General features: G+C 52.4%; 1 protein-coding gene across 1 annotated transcript; it reads right to left on the reverse strand.

Annotated features, from left to right (window-relative positions):
• Nucleotides 1–6,352: 6,352 nt before the first annotated feature.
• LOC119101294 (zinc finger C2HC domain-containing protein 1C-like) lies at nucleotides 6,353–11,952 on the reverse strand (the record flags this gene model as incomplete). The annotated part of the gene is given in 4 exon segments (XM_037224589.1): nucleotides 6,353–6,648; nucleotides 8,876–8,920; nucleotides 8,922–9,104; nucleotides 11,926–11,952. Coding segments are annotated over 4 exon segments (546 nt in total), but the record flags the coding sequence as incomplete, so codon positions are not given.
• Nucleotides 11,953–21,138: the final 9,186 nt, after the last annotated feature.

A 21,138-nucleotide genomic window follows, 5' to 3' on the forward strand; every position in this document is an offset into this window, starting at 1 on the left:
GCCTACTTAGCATTTGAAAATGATGCACTTGGCCGCGTGGGACCCGTTGGAGCCAGTTGATCCGGTGTGACCGTTACCCGTGCCGTCACGTTTTGGTGCCGCGCGTTCCGAGCCCTGAGCTCGCGGCGTCACCGGTCACGCCTTGTGGACTAACCCAGCGTGCGCCGCGCCAGGCACCGCGCGTAAGGCGTCTGGAGGACACCAGCTCCTCGGAGGAGGAGGACTCTGAGGAGGAGCGCGGTCGTTCCCCGTCTCCGCCGTTGCCGCCGCCGCCGCTGCCGCGGCCCGTGGCGGGGGGGCCGCCGCTGCCAGCGCCGCCAGCGCCACCTAGGAGGCCGACCAATGGTGAGGCATGCCTCCTGTACATCTCGGTTGGTTGGTCCTGTACATCACGCCACCGGACGTCCGTGTGCTGGTAATGCGGCCTTCGGGGCTGTTTTCGCTGGATGCTTGCGTCATGCGGCGTTTGACGTCGTTGGTGGCGATGACGCTGGTTTTTGGCGGCAGCTGCCGCAGCTGCCTCGGCGGTATGGAGAGATAATGAACTTGTAATTCAGCGGCTCCGGGTACGAGTATCAGAAAGTGCTCATTGTTCAGCCTAACCGACGGGAATAGGTCAGCTGGCAAGTGGCCATTGGGGTCGCGCCTGGCGCAGGTCGGTCGTGAAGAAGCATTGTGCACCAGCGCGAAGGTACCAGCAAAGTCTGTCAAGTTCAGTCCTGCCCATTTTGGGTAACGCGGTTTTATTTGATCAATCCGGCTGTGACAAAGGTGCTGTAGCTTTATTCAGGCCTTGGTTGTTCGAATAGATAACCAATTTACCAAAGGCCGCTCTTTGTTGTGATTTACGTCGTGCGTGATGTCACAGACTCGCTGACTGTTGGACGGTTTAACAGGCGATTAATGGGCGCTGCGGAGTGCGCTCGTCGAAGCGCGTTGCCCAGGCACGATACGCGGACGCAGGGTTTGGCATGGTCTTGTACAGATGGCCATGTTGCCGTTGGGCGCGTTGGCCCGTTACTCGATGCGCGGATGAATTGTACCGGTTTGATGTACTTACACCCGTCATTGTGAACAGGGTCCCAGGAACTGGACGAGAAGTGCGCGTTTACGTGGACAGGTGCCGTGGACCAGTACCAAACCTAATGCTACCCCCCGACTTTGAAGACGTTTAACCCGAGTTTTAAGGATGGTTTTAAGCGCACGAACAAGGCGCTCACTGCCCGTGCTCGAGAAGTAACTATGCTCGTCCTTGGTATCGTTCCAGGCAAGAAGGAGGCGTACGTGTGTCGTGTTTGCCATTCCAAATTCCGGGATCCGAAATCCGTGCTCAGCCATCTGAAAGAATTTCACCCAGAGCATGCCAGAAAAGCGTGGAACAAGTTCCAGGTAGGTGATGCATGGGGTTTCTCGGCTGCTCCCCCACGATTGCTGCGATGTAATCGGCTAGCATTCCCGTGCGTTCTGGAGGACCACACCGTCTCTGGTGCTACTTCCGCAGCGCCTTTGATCAGGTTTCCAAGCGTTGGAATTATAACGCCGTTGTTGATTAACTCACTCCCACCCATACCCTTAAACGGTAACTTCGGACTTTCTACTTATCAATACTAACGTAACGCAGCGATGATCGTGTTTAAGGTTGCATCACCAATGTTTGCAAAAACATGTAACTGGTTTGGAAGTTGTATCGCCAGCGCTTGCGAAAATATTACGCAGGGTGCGAATGCGCCGTGTCCCATCAAACCGCTTCCCCACGTCCATGCCACGTGAGCGTTGGGCCGTGGCCCTTCACTCGGCGGCTCGGTCGGCTCACGCTCCGCGCTGCTGGCCGCAGGAAACCTGCGCTCGCGCCAGCCGGGCAGCGGAGCGCGGCCCGCTCCCGGCGGCGCCGGCGGCGACGACACGTTTGCCGTGCGCTCCGTGGCGCCGATGAAGCTGAAGCTGTCCCGGCCGCAGCAGCAGCAGCAGCAGCGGCTGGAGCAGCCGCTGCCGCCGCGCAGACCGCCTTCCCCGCCGCCCAGGTGGGTGCTCCACACCGAGCGCAGGGTACAGGCGGCCGCAGTGGTGGCCTGCGGATGGGCCGTGATGGTTTGCGATGTGCCATGTGGGCGCAGAAACCGCGGCAGCGGCTCGTGCTTAATATGTTATCGGTTTTTCCTGGCTTTGTGCATTTTTCCTATGTTGTCAGTCTTCTTGGATGTGGAAATTCGGGAATGTTTTTGCGCCATTTTCTATTCGATTTCAGTAGCTGTTCAGCCGTATATGCTCTGTTCATAGTGTTTGAAATCTTCCGTTTGAGTATTTTCTTTATGGCTGTTCATGGTTCATACATTCAGTTATTTGTATTGATAATGGCTTCGATTAGCCCTGTAATGGTGTTAATGCATCAGCGCGGGGGGGGGGCATGACTTCCATTGGTAAGCGGGCCGCAACCGACAATTCCCCATCCAGACGGCCGCGATGGTCACGGCTGTCGTGTCGGACGGGCTGTATCAGATCTCTCGGTGAACGTGTGTGGTGTGCAGGCAAGCTGGTCATTCGGCTCGAGATTCACTCATTGGACGTGCACCGTAAGTGACCATCTCGCTTCCGCGAAAGATGCTGCGGCAACGGGGAGACAGGCGGGCGCGTATGGTTATTCACTTACAGTAACAGATTACGAGTTGAGGAAATGTGGGATGTGGTTGTGTCCTAGTTATTGTTTTGTGTTTGTCGTACAGGTGCAGATGCTGCTGTTGCTTATGCAGGAGATGAAATTAGGTGGACTCATTGTCGTAATATCTTGTGTCTTGACCCGACAACTCCTTCCTCATAATACTTCCTCTCCTTCCCCAGCGATATTAGTAGAACCGTTGGCAGAGCGATCCGCGCCGAACATTGTTTCCGCATCCATTCAACCTAACAGTATGTCTCAACTTCTTTCCTGCTGGGACGGAAAAGTGACCTGACCGCCTCATCCTTCGCCACCCGGTGCGTAAAAGGTCAACGACATGGGTGGGTGTTGACCTGAAGCGCGTACACGCGTTGTGAACTGTACCGTTTTGCGCCACTGGCTGCGACATGGCCGCCGCCGTGCCCTCCGTCCCCCGCCACCCAGCGCCGTGCTGACACGCGCCGCCCGTGCCGGCCGCCAGCTCGGAGCCGCCGTCGCCGGGCTTCGTCACGTGCGGCGTGTGGGGGGCACCAAGTATTACACGCACACGGCGCGCTGCCGGCTGCACGGCTCGTACGCGTGCGACGCGTGCCGCCAGTTCGCCGGCCGCGTGCAGCCCGCGCAGCCGATCCAGTGCCTGCTGGGCCTGGGCCGCTGCCACATCCCGGTGTTGGCGCCGCGGCACGCGGCCGACACGCGCTGCCGCGCCTGCTGGCTCAAGAAGTGCCTGGCCGCGTTCAACATGCCGGCCGAGCGGCACGACCGCCTGCGCGGCTGCCTGCCGCCCAGCATCCGCCAGGCGGTGCCGCTCGCCGCCGCCAAGCCATACCGCCAGACGGGCAAGTGCGAGCTGGACGGGTAGCTGGGGGGGGGGGGGGGAGGGGGCAAGAAAGAGGGAACTGAGGGAGGGGGAGGTAGGGAGGAGTGCAGGTGCGGGCGCGGTTGGTGAGGGAAGGGATGTTCGCGGCGTGTGCAGGGCGGAGGCGTGCGCGAGGTTGCGGCTCCCCGAACGGAAACGTCTGCTGGTGGGCGTAACCGTGAAGAGGTAAGCGGCGTGTGGAACATGCTGGAGGAGACGCTGGAGCGTCGGCTGGGAAAGAAACCGACGAGACCGGGAAACCCACACCTTTACCCGCGTGTTGCGGCGTCAGACACGGTCCCGAGTGTTCGGATGCCCCAGCGGGATTGGATTGGATTTGGGATGCACCAGGGAGAGAGCTAGCTAGGTTCCGACCCCGTTAATTCGAGACAGGCTTGCCGTTGTTCGTTCTGTACGCTCGAGCATGGCGGAAATCATGACCCGTTTTCGGAATGCTGCGGGGCTAGGTATGAGGCCCCGCACTGACCCGTGGTATGACAATCTTGTACCCCCCGGAATACTGCGTGGTCTGTGGACGCATAGCCGCGTGTTTTCGCACGCAACGTGTGTTTAAACGGATCGGGGAGCCGCGTAGCGAGAACCATCGGAGCGCCGGCCGACCCGGCCCGGGGCCGGCCCAACGCCATGTGGCACGCCTTGGTGCGACCCTGTATCGGCTCACTGGGTCTGCCGTTGTCCACGTGACCTGACGCTCTCGCCGACCTGTGACGTCATCGATCAGAGTGCTTCGGTGCTGACATCACTGTACAAACGTTCTTCGTGGAGGATGCTTTGTCTTAGCCAGGTAGTCCGTTGCATGCGCGACGCCATGCCAGAGGCTGCCGAGTGCGTGGGTTGACACTGTTTTTATGTGAAGTCGTTGTCCCGGTTAAATGAGGTGATTACGAAATAAATATGTTGGATCGTTGCATGTGTGTGGTATGTGCGTGAGGAACACGGCGCAGAGGGAGGACGTGCCAGGCAAGACTCGTGAACCAGAGGACCGTGATGGATGCTTTGACGGTTTTAGAGCTATTGTTTGTGGTTGGTATCGGATCAAATTATGAAGAGAAATGTAATTTTCACCGATTATTTCATTTCGTGGAGCAGCTCCCAGTAATATGTTAGGCACGAAATGCACCTGTCTCAAATCCATCAAAATGCTTTCTGGGGGAGCACCTACACGGGCTGGCTATGTCCTGGCTATGTCCTATGTCCCGCTTTCTCAACTGCAAACCGCTGTGCACTCAATTCTTATGAAATATCGTCCTCATTCAAACTCCAATTAGCGCAATGCGTGTTGCCTTGAAATGTGTTACGGCCAATATCCATTTTTAGTGTACCTACCTGACCACCCTATCGGTAAAGTTTGTCAACTCACAATTTTGAGACTCGTTCAAGACTTCCGTGACTTTGTTTCCTACCGAATTGGGAATTGATCAGAATGCTAACCATCCTTTACGTTTCGTTAAATGTGTCTGGGTGTATTTAAAGGCATGCAGGCTTTCTATACACACGCACCATCATAGCAAACAACAGTCGTTCACGGTAAATACATACCTGCTATCGAACACGTTGTAGTCCCAGCCTTCCGCTAACCAGCACCTTTGCCACCATGCCGCACTGCACGGCAGAATTTCCTCCAGAAACCGTGATCAAGAACTATATATTTCTCCAGCTACTGCAGTGACCCAGTGGCGCATTTACACTTCGCACAGGGCTCCTCACCCGTGCAACAGCCGCAAACGTGCGCGGCATATTACTGATCGTCTTGTCGACGTCAGCATATATGTTATCACAGAAAAGCGGAACGGTATAGGCACGGTGTTAGATTATCAGTACGACCTCCGGAAGTGGCAACGACAGCCGGGCCATTATTGGTCTTAACAAAACTATAGTATTGCTGGGTCATTCTACAGTAATGCAAAGCGTGTTGGTGTGCGAAAATAAGCCGGCATCACCAGTACTAACCAACATTTAATCAAAAAACTATCAGGCACATCGTTCAACACTTGCACAACTTCGCCCGCTTAATGGTGTACTCGTAAAGCATTTTACCGTGGTCCGAGCGTCCAAATGTGTTCCACCCCGCTAACTGCGCTGACTTTGCTTTAACAGTTTGCATCCGTCATAGGCCAGCGAGTGCGATTCGTTTCTACTGTGGCCTGTAGCCGCAAAGACATGTTCCTAACCCGTCCGGCGGCGGTGTGCCCGCACACAAGACGGGTACAAGACATGAACACCAGCGCATCATTGGGCAGGACTGACTCAATCACGCCCCAATTTCCCCAATCAATCACTGACTCAATCATGAGACGATTTCAGCAACCTCCCGCCACGCGACGAACAGCAGCACTTTGCCACGCCATGCCCTCAGTGGCCACAACTGTCCCGCCTCGCGGGGGACCACGCGCCTGCCAGCGCTCAAACCCGGCGCCTCCTCCCGCAACACAAGCCGCCACCACCAGCGACATTCCTGCCGTCTGGCGCTGCAGGCATCTGAGGTACTTGCCCCCTCACCGCCCTCTTCCCGCTGCAGGTACTCTGCCTCCTCCCCTGCCGCCCTCTGCCTGCGGTAGGCACCAGAGATACCTGCCCCAACGCCCTGTTCTCGCTGCAGGTACCGGAGATACCTACCCCACCGCCCTCTGCTTGCCGCAGGTACCTGAGATACCTGCCTCCACTGCCTTCTGCTCGCTGCAGGTACCTGAGATACCCCTCTGCTCGCTGCAGGTACCTGAGATACCTACCCCCACTGCTCTCTGCGCGCGCTCCTCGCTCTCAGCCTGTCATCTCAGTGCTCCTCCGGCCCTCCCGCCGCTCTACCCCCCGCCCTCTCCGCGCTCTACCGGCGCTTCCTGCCGCCACCGCGGCCGCCCTGCTTCGGCGGCGGCTGGCCGGGCGCCTTGTTGCTCGAGATGGACGAGCACTTGGGGATGTGACGGTCGGCGGCGGCCTCGTTGAAGCGCCGGCCGCAGTGCGGACACTCGACGTAGTCAGACGTGTCGGACGGCGGCGGCGGCGGCAGGTCCTCCAGCTTGCCGCCCGCGTCCAGGTGCGCCTGCGCCTGCTTGGCGGCCCGGATGTTGGCCACGAACTCTTCGTGCTGCTTGCGCCAGTCGGCCTTCTTCGGAGACTGCGGGTGAGTGGGCACAGGTTAGGGTCCTGTGAGAAGAGGAGACTGTCACCACCTCGTCAAGCATCGTGGTCGTGGTGTTTGGGGGGGGGGGGGGCGGGGGTAGGGTCGGTTGAGGAGGCCACTGTCCGGCCTGTCATGCAGCGCTGGGCGGATGCCAGGTCACCGTCCGGCCAGTCATACCGTGGTGGAGGTCATATCGGTCGTACGGAGGCCAGGTCACTGTCCAGTCGAAGGATGCGAACGGGGTTAAGTCTGCCAAATGGGCTGCCAAACGGGCTGTCAAATGCGCGTCGTGGTAATTCATCGGAAGTGGCATCTCATCGTTAATGGCGACTCGGAGCGGCTGTTAGTATGCACCACGAGCATGTATAGGCTGGGCATTTGCCAAAATGTGCAGGATAGCTTCCCCGGTGCAATTCTAATGAGATCCGCATTTGACCCAACGTGGGTGCTTAGAAATCAAGCGGTCCCCAATCCAGGTTTAAACAAAGTAGACTAGCTCTGGATGGGCTCAGAGTGTTACGCTGACGAGTTACCAGCCCCCAGTATACCAGGAAGCACTAGTTGAAAGGCAACAAAATAAACCAGCTCTGGTTGGGCTCAGAGTCGTTACGCTGACGAGCTATCAGCCCTCAGTATACCAGGAAGCACCAGTTAAAAGGCGTTTATCAATCACACGTTAGTTACATTCTCGGGTACGCGATATTGCAAATTTGACTTATTATTCCAAGTGGCTATAATAAGTCACAATCAAAGCACAACTTGCAACGTTGACGCCATAACGTTTGCTTGACAGCGCCGTTTTAAAACAGTATCTCTTGAGTACGGAAGGTCGATAACTGCAAGCTTGAGGACTCTCTCAGCATTATGAGACTAAGGACTTATAGTGTTAGTTTATAGTGAGAAGCCAGGGGTTCAAGGTTCTTCCTGCCTATGCCAAGTTAAGGCTGGAATAGTGAAGGTGAATGATTGCATATGCAGGGGTCATCAGCATACCACCGGGTAGGGTGCCAGTGAAACCGAACGCCACTAAAGAAAAAAAGCTGTCCATCGGTGGCAGCGACAGGGGTTCTGTCAACCAGCCGGCCCGCCCTGGCCAGCGCAGCAACAGCCGCAGTTTTTTCGCACATATCCCCGCGTTTTGTTTTCATCACAAAAGCATCAGCCCCTGGCAGAAATATTTATGTATTTGGTTAAGTCTTACTGGGTCCTGCGTAAGGCTCCGTCATTAAAATACAAGTTTGATGCATTGCTCCACATCGGGAGGTTGAAGCAGGTCGATGCCGCCGAGAACACTGCACCATGTTAATTGGTCCAGAAAATGTTTTCTTAGCAGTCAACAGAATGGTCACGAATGATCGCTAACAAAATCCCTTTGCAACACGCTTTGTTGTAAATATACCAATGATTTTTTTTCGCTCATTGCGTACGCAGTTTGCAAAGATAATGGATTGCAAGGCACACCCTTGGTTTCAGAATGACATACTGCGAAGACAGTTTGTCATATACCGTAACAACTTGCGGATTCAGCTGCAGAGCAAATCATGTATGATCACACAACCCAGACGCACAGTCCACCGTAAACGCAAGAATCACCTCATCTGCCACTGAAAGCGCCAGAGACAAGACAAACATAGGCCGCAAGCAGTCTGGAAACAACGACATCTGTCTGAGGCAATTGTGCTTCGAGAGACAAGACAAAAAAACATAGGCCGCAGGCAATCTGGAAGCAACGACATCCGTCTGAGGCAATTGTGCTTCGAGAGACAAGAAAAACATGGGCCACAAGCAATCTGGAAGCAACGACATCCGTCTGAGGCAATCGTGCTTAGAGGGAGAAGAAAAAAACAGGGGCCACAAGGAATCTGGAAGCAACGACATCCGTCTGGGGCAATTGTGCTTCGTCACCAGGCAGGTGTTGTGAGTGGCAGGCATGTTCGTGGGGATGCGCTGAATTAAAACGGTGCCAAGTGCTGTGAGCAATCCATTGTGTGATGCCGACTGACAAAAGGTCTCCAACGGTCTTAATAAATGAATCGGATCGGGTAGCAGGCTGTCCTGGTCTTTGGTGATTAAAATCGCCTGGTGGGCTGTTAAGCTCGTTCACTGCACCTCGAAACTGGAGGTTAAGTGACCAAGTAAAGACAGTGATCACCCAAGTCCGCGACTGTGCTCTCGGCTCCGTAAAGTAGACATTGTTTTTCACCTTTTGGCCGCGTCCCACCTTATCATCGTTCGCACCACTCTTGATCTTCTTGATGTACTGCTCAGAACTCCGTGCCCTTGACCCGCATCTTAATCGGGTCAAACACCTTGCGCTTCTTCTTGTTGCTCTTTTCGCAGATGGTCTTGTGCTTCTCCAGCCGATCCTTGGCGAAGGCGCGCGTGCAGATGGGACACTGCGCCAGGTTGGGGTCTGACGGCGGCGGTCGCGGCGTAGGCGTCGCAGGCGGCTGAGAAAGACACCGCCGTGTCAGCTGTCCTGTGGGGTCAGGAGCGGAACCGGAATGCTCAGGCAGGCAGGGGTATAACCACTGGGGGGGGGGGGGGGGAGGGGACTGAGCTGAGGATATACCCATTCAATTTTTCCATAATAAGTTTGAGGCCCCTGCAGTGGGAATGTTTGTAGAACGTACGTTTTCATGTTTTTTTGCCATTCAAAATGCTATTAGTCTGCTAGTTGTGTCAATGTGGAGTGTCTAGTGTTCTAGTTCTAATGTCTAGTATTCTAGTATAACATCCGCAATCCTGATAAACCCTCCCACCAATCTCGGAGGCGCGGTTACACCCAGGCAGGCGAGTTGGACCCAACCATAACGCCTACCATGCGGTACTCCCCAGGTACCTTCCCTGGGATAAAAACATTCACGTACGTTGTATTTGTTTGGTCGAATCCATCCATGATGTGGCTTTCGGGTGTTCGGCTTGGTACAACGTTCACTAGGCTCGGTTTGTTATAACCCTCACCCATTCGTTACAACACATTGCAAAAAAATAGGATAAAATACGATGCTACGAAACATCCTTTGTACTACAAGATACGATAGTGCAAAATACGATGCTATAAAATATGATGCTATAAAATACAACACTTTAAAATGCGTACGATGGTCAACCAATGAATTTCATAAACGTCCCAAACTGATAGGAACAGAATGTACGAAACCCAGAGCACACATACAAAGATGGATGAAAACAAGCTTTAAGTACCATGGAATCCACATTGACACGCAAAGCTCAAGCGGGTACATATATATGGCGTACAGTCAAATAAACCCCAGTACAGGCTTAAAACCGAGGTGCATGATCTAACGTTTGCATTTTCATGAGTTTTTAATCACTCAAGATAGAGATATAGTGGTGGTCGGGTGCAGGTGGTTCCAAGTTGCTGCGACACGATAAGGGATAAGGGATAAGGATAAGGGATCTTGCTTGGGGTCATCCAATCGACACCTGGGCAGGTAGAGAGACATTGGCATGGAGGAACGCGTCTCCCTTAGTGAAAGAGATTGATGTGGCATTAAAAGAGATTGGACATCGGAGGGGGGGGGAGGGGGGATTCTCTGCATCTTAGCACTTTGAATACTTCCATCACGCATGTTTTCGCGGTACAAAAATATGATTAGCTGCGAAAGTTACCTCTAGCTACAGAAGGTAGCAAGTATGAGTGTAATCACCAGCAAATATAGAAACTTTTAGATATATGACGTCGGTGGTGATTAGACCAAGCTGTGTGATTACTTTGACAGTTCGTGATGGCCATTTGCTAAATTCCTGCAAATAGTATGGTTTACAGACGGAAATTTGAGTATGCATGTATGCACACCTGCGGACATTTCTGTATGCATAGCAGCCGTATTGACTACTCAAAGTACGGAGAAGTAACGATCCATACTGTGCGAAGGAATCGAAAAATACGCGACACACATATTCACTAAACCTTTATAGAGTGCAAGTCACTATGGGGGTCCTGTAAACATCCAGGCAACGCGATACAACCGTGATTCGAACACGGATCGCTCGCATGGCTGCCAACCACCCTGACCACTCGGCCGTTTCGTTTCGCGGCGAAAAATATATTTCTGAAGCGGAACACCTATGAATTACCGGACATACCTACCAGCATTCTGCAAGCTGAGATTTCATTCCAATTCGATCTAGCGTTTGATACGACTAACGGCAGCTTTTAGTTGTCCCTAACACCCAACAATTTCGGTTATGTGAAAATTACAAAAAAACAACTGCCCGAACTTTATCTGAAACGCCTGTTTGTGGACATAGATTATTCACTCAGTGATTCACCATTTTAGTCGATACCACATCTAATGTCATGCAACCTCAAAATAACACTCAAATTAGGAAGACTTATTCCGCATCGTGATTTTAGCGTAGCGTTTAAATTCCATTCAATGCCATGCATACACACATTCTCTGCATACATAGTTGCTAGAATTCTTCGCGAATCTCTTTTCAAAGGGATTCCTACGTAGATCAGCACGTCAACGCCATCGAATATTGCGAACTTCGCTTTGATATTCCCGCCCTTAAGTCTAAAGCTGCCGGGTGATGAGTGGCGTTGGTCTACTGAACATCACACGACAGCACGCGAGCTTCTTTCTCGCATTGATCGGGGCTGCTCAGGGGACTCAAGCCGAACAAAACTGAATTTGAGGAGAAAACTTGCAAAGGTCATGAAACCATTCCTGACTGTTTATTTCTGTTCATATTGTGCAAGCAATGTGAGGCAGGCTGATAAGGCAAGACCATCAACTTTTATATTCTTTAAGCGTTCAAGACCAACGTGGTCATTGTTTGAGATTCCGTATCTTGTCAGCCGCAGTTCCACACCAGGCGCCAGTCACCAACTGTTCATCACGGCGACTCTCGACGGACAACTGCTTCTCCCAAAAGACTTTTCCCTGCCCCCCTCTCGCACGAGCTCGTACCTCGTGCTTCAGTGGGTTCAAGGACTGTCTCTCCCTGCCCCCCCCCCCCCACGGGTCCGCACCTCGTTCTCCTTGAGCAAAGTTGAAGGACTGCCTCCTCCCTGCCCCCCCCCCCCCCCTCCCGGGGTTCGTACCTTGTTCTCGTTCAGTGGGTTGAAGGACTGTCTCCTTCCTGCCCCCCCCCCCCCTCCCCTCTGTACCTTATTTCCTTGAGCGGGTTGAAGGACTGTCTCCTCCCTACCCCCCTCCGCGGATCCGTGCCTTGTTCTCCTTCAGTGGGTGGAATGACTCTCCTCCCTGCTCCCCCTCACCCCCCACAGGTCCGTACCTTGTTCTCCTTGAGCGGGTTGCTGGACTGTTGCCTCCCTGCCCCCCCCCCCCCCCCCCCACCCTCCACGGGTTCGTACCCTGTTCTCCTTGAGCGGGTTGAAAAACCGTCTCTTCCCTGCCCCCCCACCCCCCCCCCAAGGATCCGTACCTTGTTCTCCTTAAGCGGGTTGAAGGACTGTCTCCTGGAGCCGGCCCCGTTGAAGGAGGGTCGCCGGGACCCGCCGCCCTTCTTGGACGGAGGTGCCTGCTGCAAGCGCGCCTTGGAGGGCGCCGGCGGCGGCGGCGCCGGCGACCGGGACCGGGACTTACTCTGTGGACCGTCAACGAGACCTGCTCAGACTGCGCACCGGGCGGGGTGTATGACGGTGGGGCGCTAACGGCAGGGGTTTACCCTCGATAGTTCGGTACGGGCAGCAGGGAAACGGGGAAGGCCGTCTGGTTGAGGACCAATGTGGGGAGAAATACGATCAGGTCAAAGAACAGCGCACCTTTCTACTTCCTTGCTCCACAAGTACTACAGAATGAAGATGGCGTAAGCAATTAATAGCGCCCATAGTCATGATAAGAGCTTTAACACAACGACAACTTAATGCCTGGAAACGATTTTAAAAATGGTCGTATCAGACAAGCTATGACCAATTTAGTTAAATGTCGGGGCACGTCGGGACCAAAGCACAATCACGTATTCCCGGCGCAGGCGTGTTTGACATTGTACAAAAACGGCTCAAAAACACGTGGTACCGGTCAGCGGTCACACAGCTACAAACAACTTTACACTCCAAAAGCAAACAGAGCCAGCGGCTCATCCACGTCAAACCACACAAGGCAACCAGGCCTGCAAAGATCATGAGCCAAACGCACGCAAGCCCACACCACGCTTCTGCCAGCACAGCGTCACAGGTCACCGAAGGTCACGTGCGAGGTCAAACGGTCGCGGGGTCACGCACCGAGCCGGAGCCCATGTTGATGGCCGCGCGCGCCGGCTGCCAGTATAGGCCGCGCTGCGTCACACCTGGCCCGGCGCCGGGCCGTCGCGCAGCCGCTATGGTGACAAGGCCAAACAGAAGGCGCGCATTGAGCACGAGCGCTGAGCGGCCGATTGTGGCGCAGCCCCGGGGCACGTGTGCCGGGACACGCACGCGGCTGACGCGCGCACCCTGCAGGCAATCGATGAGGGTGGGCGACCGCACCGAATGTGGGAGGCAGGAGCGGGTGAGCGTTTGAGACTAGAAGCCGAGTTTCATCACATTCGCCCAGTGTGATGATGGGTGCTCGCGCGATGGAAGGATTCTATCGCTTTTGCCGTTTTAGGGATTTTGGGAATTTTTGACTCGGGGGAAGTGAAGTGGGTGAGGCTGGAGTTGCTGGAAATCTAACAACCTGGTAGTTGAATGGACACGGGTGCGCTTGTAATGGAGCCAGCTATTTATGACAAACGGGGCTGCTACATGGTCGGACGACATCAACTGCGGCAACCCCATCGAGCTTCCGCGTTTCTCACTACTCCATCGACCTTCTAGCATTATGTAAACTTGCTGTATACCTTCTCCAACTGCCTTGCAGTAAAACCTCCACCCGGGTGCTTTCTGCGAATTCTTGCAGACCACATCAGCCGATCCCTGGAAGAGCCTATGTGGATCAATGGGCGGTGGGCGAGTACGCGGACCAGGCGGTGCCTATTTAATGACCCACGGTCGCCTTGGCTGCACGGACACTCGCATGCCGCTCAAGCTCAGCAGTTCGGCGGATGTACTAACGGCTCAGTTTCGAAGGTGTGTGACACTTACCATGAAGTGCCGGTTTTGGCAAAAAAACACCATAATTCAACTGCGTAGCACCAAGGCCTGTGAATGCAGTGTTTAACTGGCTGGCAATGCAACAAATGGCGATGAATGAGTGTCCCATATTTGACCATCACCAGACCCGAAATCGCACGAGGAGTCCAATTTTCTGGTTAGTTACGAACATTTACATAAATTGTCAAGTGGTGCTGACGTCACTGATTGTAGGGTCGCCGTGGATTCCAATCACCAGGTGCCTCGCAGTCGATTGCCGCGGCGACAGCTGGGCCGTGATTTGGCTGCCGGCTGAAGGTCAGCTCTTTGATTTCCTATAACCATCAGTAGAGCAGCCGCAGTCGAGGGACCTACACGTCGAAGCCATCGAGAAGCCGTTCATTGCGATACAGTTGCACAAAAGGATGGATGCGAGTTATCGTCATTGCCGAAATAATTAATTTCACTATTCTCTATCTTTTTATTATTTCTGTAAAGGCACTACATGTTGGACTACAGAACCTGCAAAAACTTCATCCTCCTACATAGCTAAAAATGCAAGCATATCAAATTAAGCTGAGCACAATCATGAAACGCAATAATCCGGATCAATCCATAATAGCTGAAAAAGACTTCAAGCAAAACGGTAATTGAAGCATATGTGAGCGAAGTTACGTACCCTTAAATTGATCTACTTTCTCAACTAAATAACTCAACATCCATGGCTGAGTTACCAGAATTCTGTCCTTCCCGTCAGGAGTGAGTTTATTCTAGCCTGTCGCCTGGTGAAGGAGTGGTTAGATGCCACACCCTAGCCTGTCGCCGGGCGAAGGAGTGGTTGGATGCCACACCCTAGCCTGTCGCCGGGCGAAGGAGTGGTTAGATGCCACACCCTAGCCTGTCGCCGGGCGAAGGACTGGTTGGATGCCACACCCTAGCCTGTCGCCGGGCGAAGGAGTGGTTGGATGCCACACCCTAGCCTGTCGCCGGGCGAGGGAGTGGTTGGATGCCACACCCTAGCCTGCCGCCGGGCGAAGGAGTGGTTGGATGCCACACCCTAGCCTGTCGCCGGGCGAAGGACTGGTTGGATGCCACACCCTAGCCTGTCACTGGGCGAGGGAGTGGTTGGATGCCACACCCTAGCCTGTCGCTGGGCGAGAGAGCGGTTGGATGCCACACCCTAGCCTGTCGCCGGGCGAAGGACTGGTTGGATGCCACACCCTAGCCTGTCGCTGGGCGAAGGAGTGGTTGGATGCCACACCCTAGCCTGTCGCTGGGCGAGGGAGTGGTTGGATGCCACACCCTAGCCCGTCGCTGGGCGAGAGAGCGGTTGGATGCCACACCCTAGCCTGTCGCCGGGCGAAGGAGTGGTTTGGATGCCACACCCTAGCCTGTCGCCGGGCGAAGGAGTGTTTGGATTGTCACACCCTAGCCTGTCGCCGGGCGAAGGGACTGGTTGGATGCCACACTCTACCCTGTCGCTGGGCGAGAGAGCGGTTAGATGCCGCACCCTAGCCTGTCGCCGGGCGAAGGAGTGTTTGGATGTCACACCCTAGCCTGTCGCCGGGCGAAGGAGTGGTTAGATTGCCGCACCCCTAGCCTGTCGCCGGGCGAGGGAGTGGTTAGATTGCCGCACCCTAGCCTGTCGCCGGGCGAAGGAGTGTTTTGGATGTCACACCCTAGCCTGTCGCCGGCGAAGGACTGGTTGGATGCCACACTCTACCCTGTCGCTGGGCGAGAGAGCGGTTAGATGCCGCACCCTAGCCTGTCGCCGGGCGAAGGAGTGGTTGGATGCCACACTCTACCCTGTCGCCGGGCGAAGGACTGGTTGGATGCCACACCCTAGCCTGTCGCCGGGCGAAGGAGTGGTTGGATGCCACACCCTAGCCTGTCGCCGGGCGAAGGAGTGGTTGGATGCCACACCCTACCCTGTCGCTGGGCGGGAGAGTGGTTGGATGCCACACCCTAGCCTGTCGCCGGGCGAAGGAGGTGGTTAGATGCCACACCCTGGCACCAGTTATGGGACCGGGCGGAAACACGATGACGGACGGCGCTGTAAAATTGGGCATAACTGATGGCGCGTTCACCACACATGTTAGCAAGCATAACTTGGTCAGAAGTTATGCTAGATTTCTGAACTATGACGTTATGTATGAGGGCTTTGCTTGCAATGATGTGAACACTCTGCTTTTGTGCCTGCTTTGCTTTGTACTCAATCACATGCGCGTACAAATACCACGTATAAACAACGAAGTTTTTGCATTTTTCCGCGTTAGGAATTTTTGTGACTGCACGGTAGCGCAGAGTCACACTGCTCGACGTGAAACAGCGGCGGCTTGTTCTCAATGATAACCACAAATGGTAGTCACAAACCTGTACATGGCCACGGAAACCTGGCTATAAAGCTTATCTTTGTCTGACGGCCATACAGTCCAGATATGCCAGGCTACCGATTTATACCGCCATGTATGGAGGTTTTGTTGACAATGAATCGAGTTCGCTGCTTTTCCTAAGTAAACTCTATTTCCAACAAACCTACGTGCGGTACATTGTGGACTGGTAAATGCCGCGCACTGTTAACGACGTTGGAAGACCAGACTTTTTCCTCCTCTGTTTGATTCCCCCTTTTTGGTGGGCCTTAATCGTGGGTAAATTTGGTGAATTTCGCCTAAACTTGCCTCAGCGGCGGCCTGGTATCCGAGGTCGGCTCTGCAGACATCACAGCTGACTTCAGGCGGCCGTGTTTGTATCGAGCCGGCGGTCCGGCGATGGTCCGAGCCCTACGCGGAACCACGGCGGGTGCCCCAGGCACCACACACAGCGTCGGGCACCGCCACGGCGCTGTTTGTTGCCACCGTGACGGCGTTCTTCCTTCTTTGCTGCGGTTTATCGCGGCGGAACCGATGACGACGCGGCGGCATGACTGATCACCGCCATCGGTCCGCTCTTCGTATCATCCGGGCACCTTGACAGCGCGCCTGCTGCTTCAGTGCGTCCCGCCCCAGACAGCCCGCGGGGTCGTAAGTCTGAGCCTCAGGGGTCCTGACGACCCAGACAGCCGTGCCGTGTGGGTCTTTTGAGGGCTCAGGTCCATCATCGGCTGGGTTCGAGGTCGGCAGGGCACGCGCCAAGAAAGCGTGAAGGGAAAGGAAACTAAGGTTCGCTGCTCTATTGTTTCTGGCTGCAGGCCGACAACAATGGAGAGCAGCAGCAGCAAACAAGTGAGAGCAGCGTGTTTGCGCTTTACGATTGCATGCTGTCGTAGAGGCACAGATAGAACCAAACCAAGGCTGGCGCGTTTATTGATAATACGATGCAATTTTAGAGACATTATATGTTGTATATACTCCTCAGGTTATATGCATTACATTACAAACGACATAATTATTTAAACAAATCTAAAAGCGTTTACTCTAAATGGCCACTTTACAATCGGTGATAGTTCTGAAAGCTGGCTTAAGGACAATCGCCGAAAACCCGAACATTACTTCCGAGAAATACAAATAAAACCGTGGTCACATCTCATGGCGGGAAAACAAACTGAGACCCAATGCGCATGTACTCGGGGAAGACAAATATGACCTTTGCTGACGTAAACAGTGACCACCATGACCATGACCCCGATGGCCGTGTCTGTGAGCACGCGTACACATCCTGACCCTGATGTCGTCAACAACCGCCACATTGAACCCGGACGACCGCTATCCGCAGTTGCTTCAGGGCGTTGGTGACATTAGCGGTGGTAAACAGGAGTGTTTCCCTGGCGACGCTATCACTGTTCAGCGCCACCACGCCAAAGGGCTTGTTGGTGGTAACCACACGACCCAGGCGGCTGGGCAAAATCGCCACGTGAGCGGTTGACCCCTGATGACCTCGTCGATGGTAACCAAGCGACAAGGGCGGTTATCGGACTCGAAACGACGTGGGATGAACGTTCCAGCCATCTGCACGGTGAAGCATTCATGACGCGTCGCGTGGCGTTGTTAATCAGATCACGGCATTCATTTCTGTTCCCACAGTCACGCCGGCACAGAACTGAAAACTGCACAGATGGCTGTTGGTGGACCGTGACGTGGTAGCAACAGCTGACTCCCCGCACACCATTAAGTTCATGTGAACAGTCTGCGATGCATCCGCCTTGCGAAGAAGAAATAAACGGCTTTTAGAAGTCCGTTTAAAACGACCAGTGACAGAGTGTAAGTTCACAGCAAGCTTGGTACACGTGAGGATTGCCCGTTCAAGATCGGGCAGTGCGAACGTCGGTCAGCACCCACATACCATTGGCATTCAAACTGGCTTTTGTAAACACACCTCGAGAGATCACAAGTTCGTCTTTTCCACCTACTGAATTTGAAATATTGAATCCAGCTGACCGGTGACGGCATAACCCACTCTCGCGACTTAACACGCGCCCGGGTTGGATACCCTTCGCTCGAGTGGGAGGTCAAATTGTCTCCCCCCCCCCCTCCCAGGTTGGTCCCCAGGTTGATCAAACTCCAGGTTGGTCCCCGAAGGGCCCCTGGAACCTACATAACTGCTCTAAGCATAATATCGCATGCTCATCTAAGGTCAGATACCTTGTTTGACCTTTTGAATGTCATGGTGACTAAAATCACACAAGACCGCTTTGGGTTTTGCATTTGGATAAGAAACATAGATTACGCCAGGCATTAAGCAGCTCAAAACAAAATAATGGCCTGGGTCATTCTTGGTCAGTGAACTATTCTGACCTTTAGGAAGTCTATGGAAGGTGTATAATACGGTTCCTGTTATCAATAAATTCGAAATGAGCAACTAAAACTACCCCATGCAGCAAGCCCTAGGGTAATAAGCAGGTTGATTTTGACGGTGGTCTGACCTTTATAACTGACCTTAAGTCAATGTAGTTTGTTCATTCAATTGTTGTGCTACCTGAGAAAGCATCTCAGAGATGTATGGCTTCGTCTTACACGCCACTGTTGGATCAGATTGAACGATTCCCTACAAATTGCATTGGCTGAAACCATGGCCCGAATTTGACCTGCCAAAGATCAGCGACCTTACAACGTACGTCTGAATTTTAAAGTCAGACGATCCACTGTTCAAGTATCGACAGCTATGCCATATTTGGCGCGCCTACGACGCTCGGCAACCATTCTGGAGAAATCTTCGGGGGAGGGGTAATTTGACCTCCCACCAGAGCGCGCGTTTAGCAATACTTCCGGCTAAGAGCTATAAAATCAAGTACTTTCGAAATGCGGCGCCTCATGTGTGAACGGAATCCACACCTGCTGTTGAGCTTCCAGGCCGCTGTGCGTGACACTCGTGCACCCTGTACCGTGGTCCGACCCACTGCATAATGCAATCAAATGCCTGCCAGATGGTAATGATACTCCAGCGGGACTTTTGATGTAACATTTTCTGCGCTGCACGAGCACGAGGGATTGTCCAGGCACTCTTAGATGTCTTTTGGCGTCCAAGCGGGGGGGGGGGGGAGCAAAATTATTTTATTCATTTTTTTAGCCTTTTTTTACTCTGCTCTCTGCTATTCTACGGGCGATCATAGTACCGGGAAAATTTGAACAGTGATCAATACTTCTAGTCAATCTCACCCAGGAATTAATACGTTAACATTTCCAAAGCGACTGATTGTGCCATAACTTAGCAAAAATACTTAGAATTAATCCCCGACTGCAAAATTTAAGATCCCTTAGTCACTGAAATAATGGTCAGTGACCATTACTGATGGACAGATATATTCGTAAGCGTCAAAAAACGAAAAAAACGTCTTTGCGCATTTGAATCATACCACGATACTGAGAAAAGGTCAAAGCACCAGGCCAGGTCTAATCAGGATCAAGTCGAGTCGTGGTCAAGTCGGAATTGAACATTTTGTCTTGTGTTCCTCCGGCTCATATGGCCTATGTCAGCCATTCGTCCAAAACTATTTACCAGCACCGAATAATAACCAAACACGGACAGCACACAACCTCTTATTTCAACAGAAATAAGTTGACCTCATAGGACATTTAGTGCTCCGCTGTACCATGATTGAAGCTGACTGGCACACAGCCAAGCTAACTTTTTTATTTTTGTGCTGGATTTTGGGCTGGATTTCCAGGGAGTCCACCCAGCTAAGCAGAGGTTGTTGCTGGGAGAACTCCCGGAGCCAGCGCCATTAATTTGGGTACATGTGCATGACTTTATATCAGAAATTGATTATGACACATGAAGGAGGTCAAATATGAAGTGCGTTGGATATGTACAGCACAAGGATGGCAATGTCTTCAAATATGTTTGTTACGGTTAATATGTGTTCACGAAATGCTTGCGGATGATGTTCTTAACGATGGTTTTCGATACAGGGATATCAGCTATTCTTGGAAAATATGGAACCATAATGTCGTTCCACAGCTTGGGGCCAAGGCAGGATGCTGTAAATAGGTCTATAATTACGATAAGAGAAAGGTTGTTCTAAATGTTTTGCTCGCCTCATATCCATGTCATTGGATTCGTAGAGACTGTAAATAAAATCGAATGATGCAGGGAGCTGTGAAGTTAAAAATTTGTGCATCACAATTAACATTTGAGATTTAGGCAATATCCGATAGTTTCAAAATTTTGTATCGTTAAAGATCGGCTCTGAGCTTTGCGGAGGATACACATTTTCTATAAGACGCACAGCCCTTTTTTGCAAAATTACCAATCGATCTAGTTGAGAAGCATAATTTATGCCCCAAACCAAGCAGGCAGTAATTTAGGTAAGGAGGAATCAAAGTGTTATAGAGTAGATGTGACGTTGTTTTATCAATGAAGTACTTAACCCTACTTATTATTCCAATATTTCTACTTACTATGCTTGCAACAAAATTAGTGTGGCTTGTAAACTTAAGAGATTTGTCAATGATTACACCAATGTATTTAATTTCTTTTTTCTCTTCAACAGTGGAATCATAATTTGCACATTTAGTCGGAAATGCGAAGAAAGGGTTGTGTAATGCTGTGTGAATGTTTTGATACGTTCAGGGAGAGAAAATTAGCAGCAAACCAAGAAGTCATTAGAAGCAAAAGCGTACTGACATTGTTTTGAAGTTCGACAATACTTTTATTTTTGAAAACAATCGCAGTGTCATCAGCATAAGACAGACAAATCATGTTACTGCTTAATTTAGGTAGGTCATTTATGTACATTAAAAAGAAGATTGGGCCGAGAATGGATCCTTGGGGTACCCCCCATTGTTACGTTTTTGATTGTTGATAGATCATTCCTGATTTTACACATTGAGTTCTGCCAGACAAATATGAAGAAATGATTTCATGAGATTTTCGTCGAATACCATATTTAGTAAGTTTACGTAGAAGAAGGCTAATGTCTACATGTTTAATTTTAACTCATGTAACTCATTTTATTTTAACTCATTCATTTTAACTCATGTTTAATGTTTAATGTTAACTCA

Source organism: Pollicipes pollicipes, unplaced genomic scaffold (assembly GCF_011947565.3).
Source record: "Pollicipes pollicipes isolate AB1234 unplaced genomic scaffold, Ppol_2.1 Scaffold_2555;HRSCAF=2994_pilon_pilon_pilon, whole genome shotgun sequence".
NCBI lineage: Eukaryota > Metazoa > Arthropoda > Thecostraca > Pollicipedomorpha > Pollicipedidae > Pollicipes > Pollicipes pollicipes.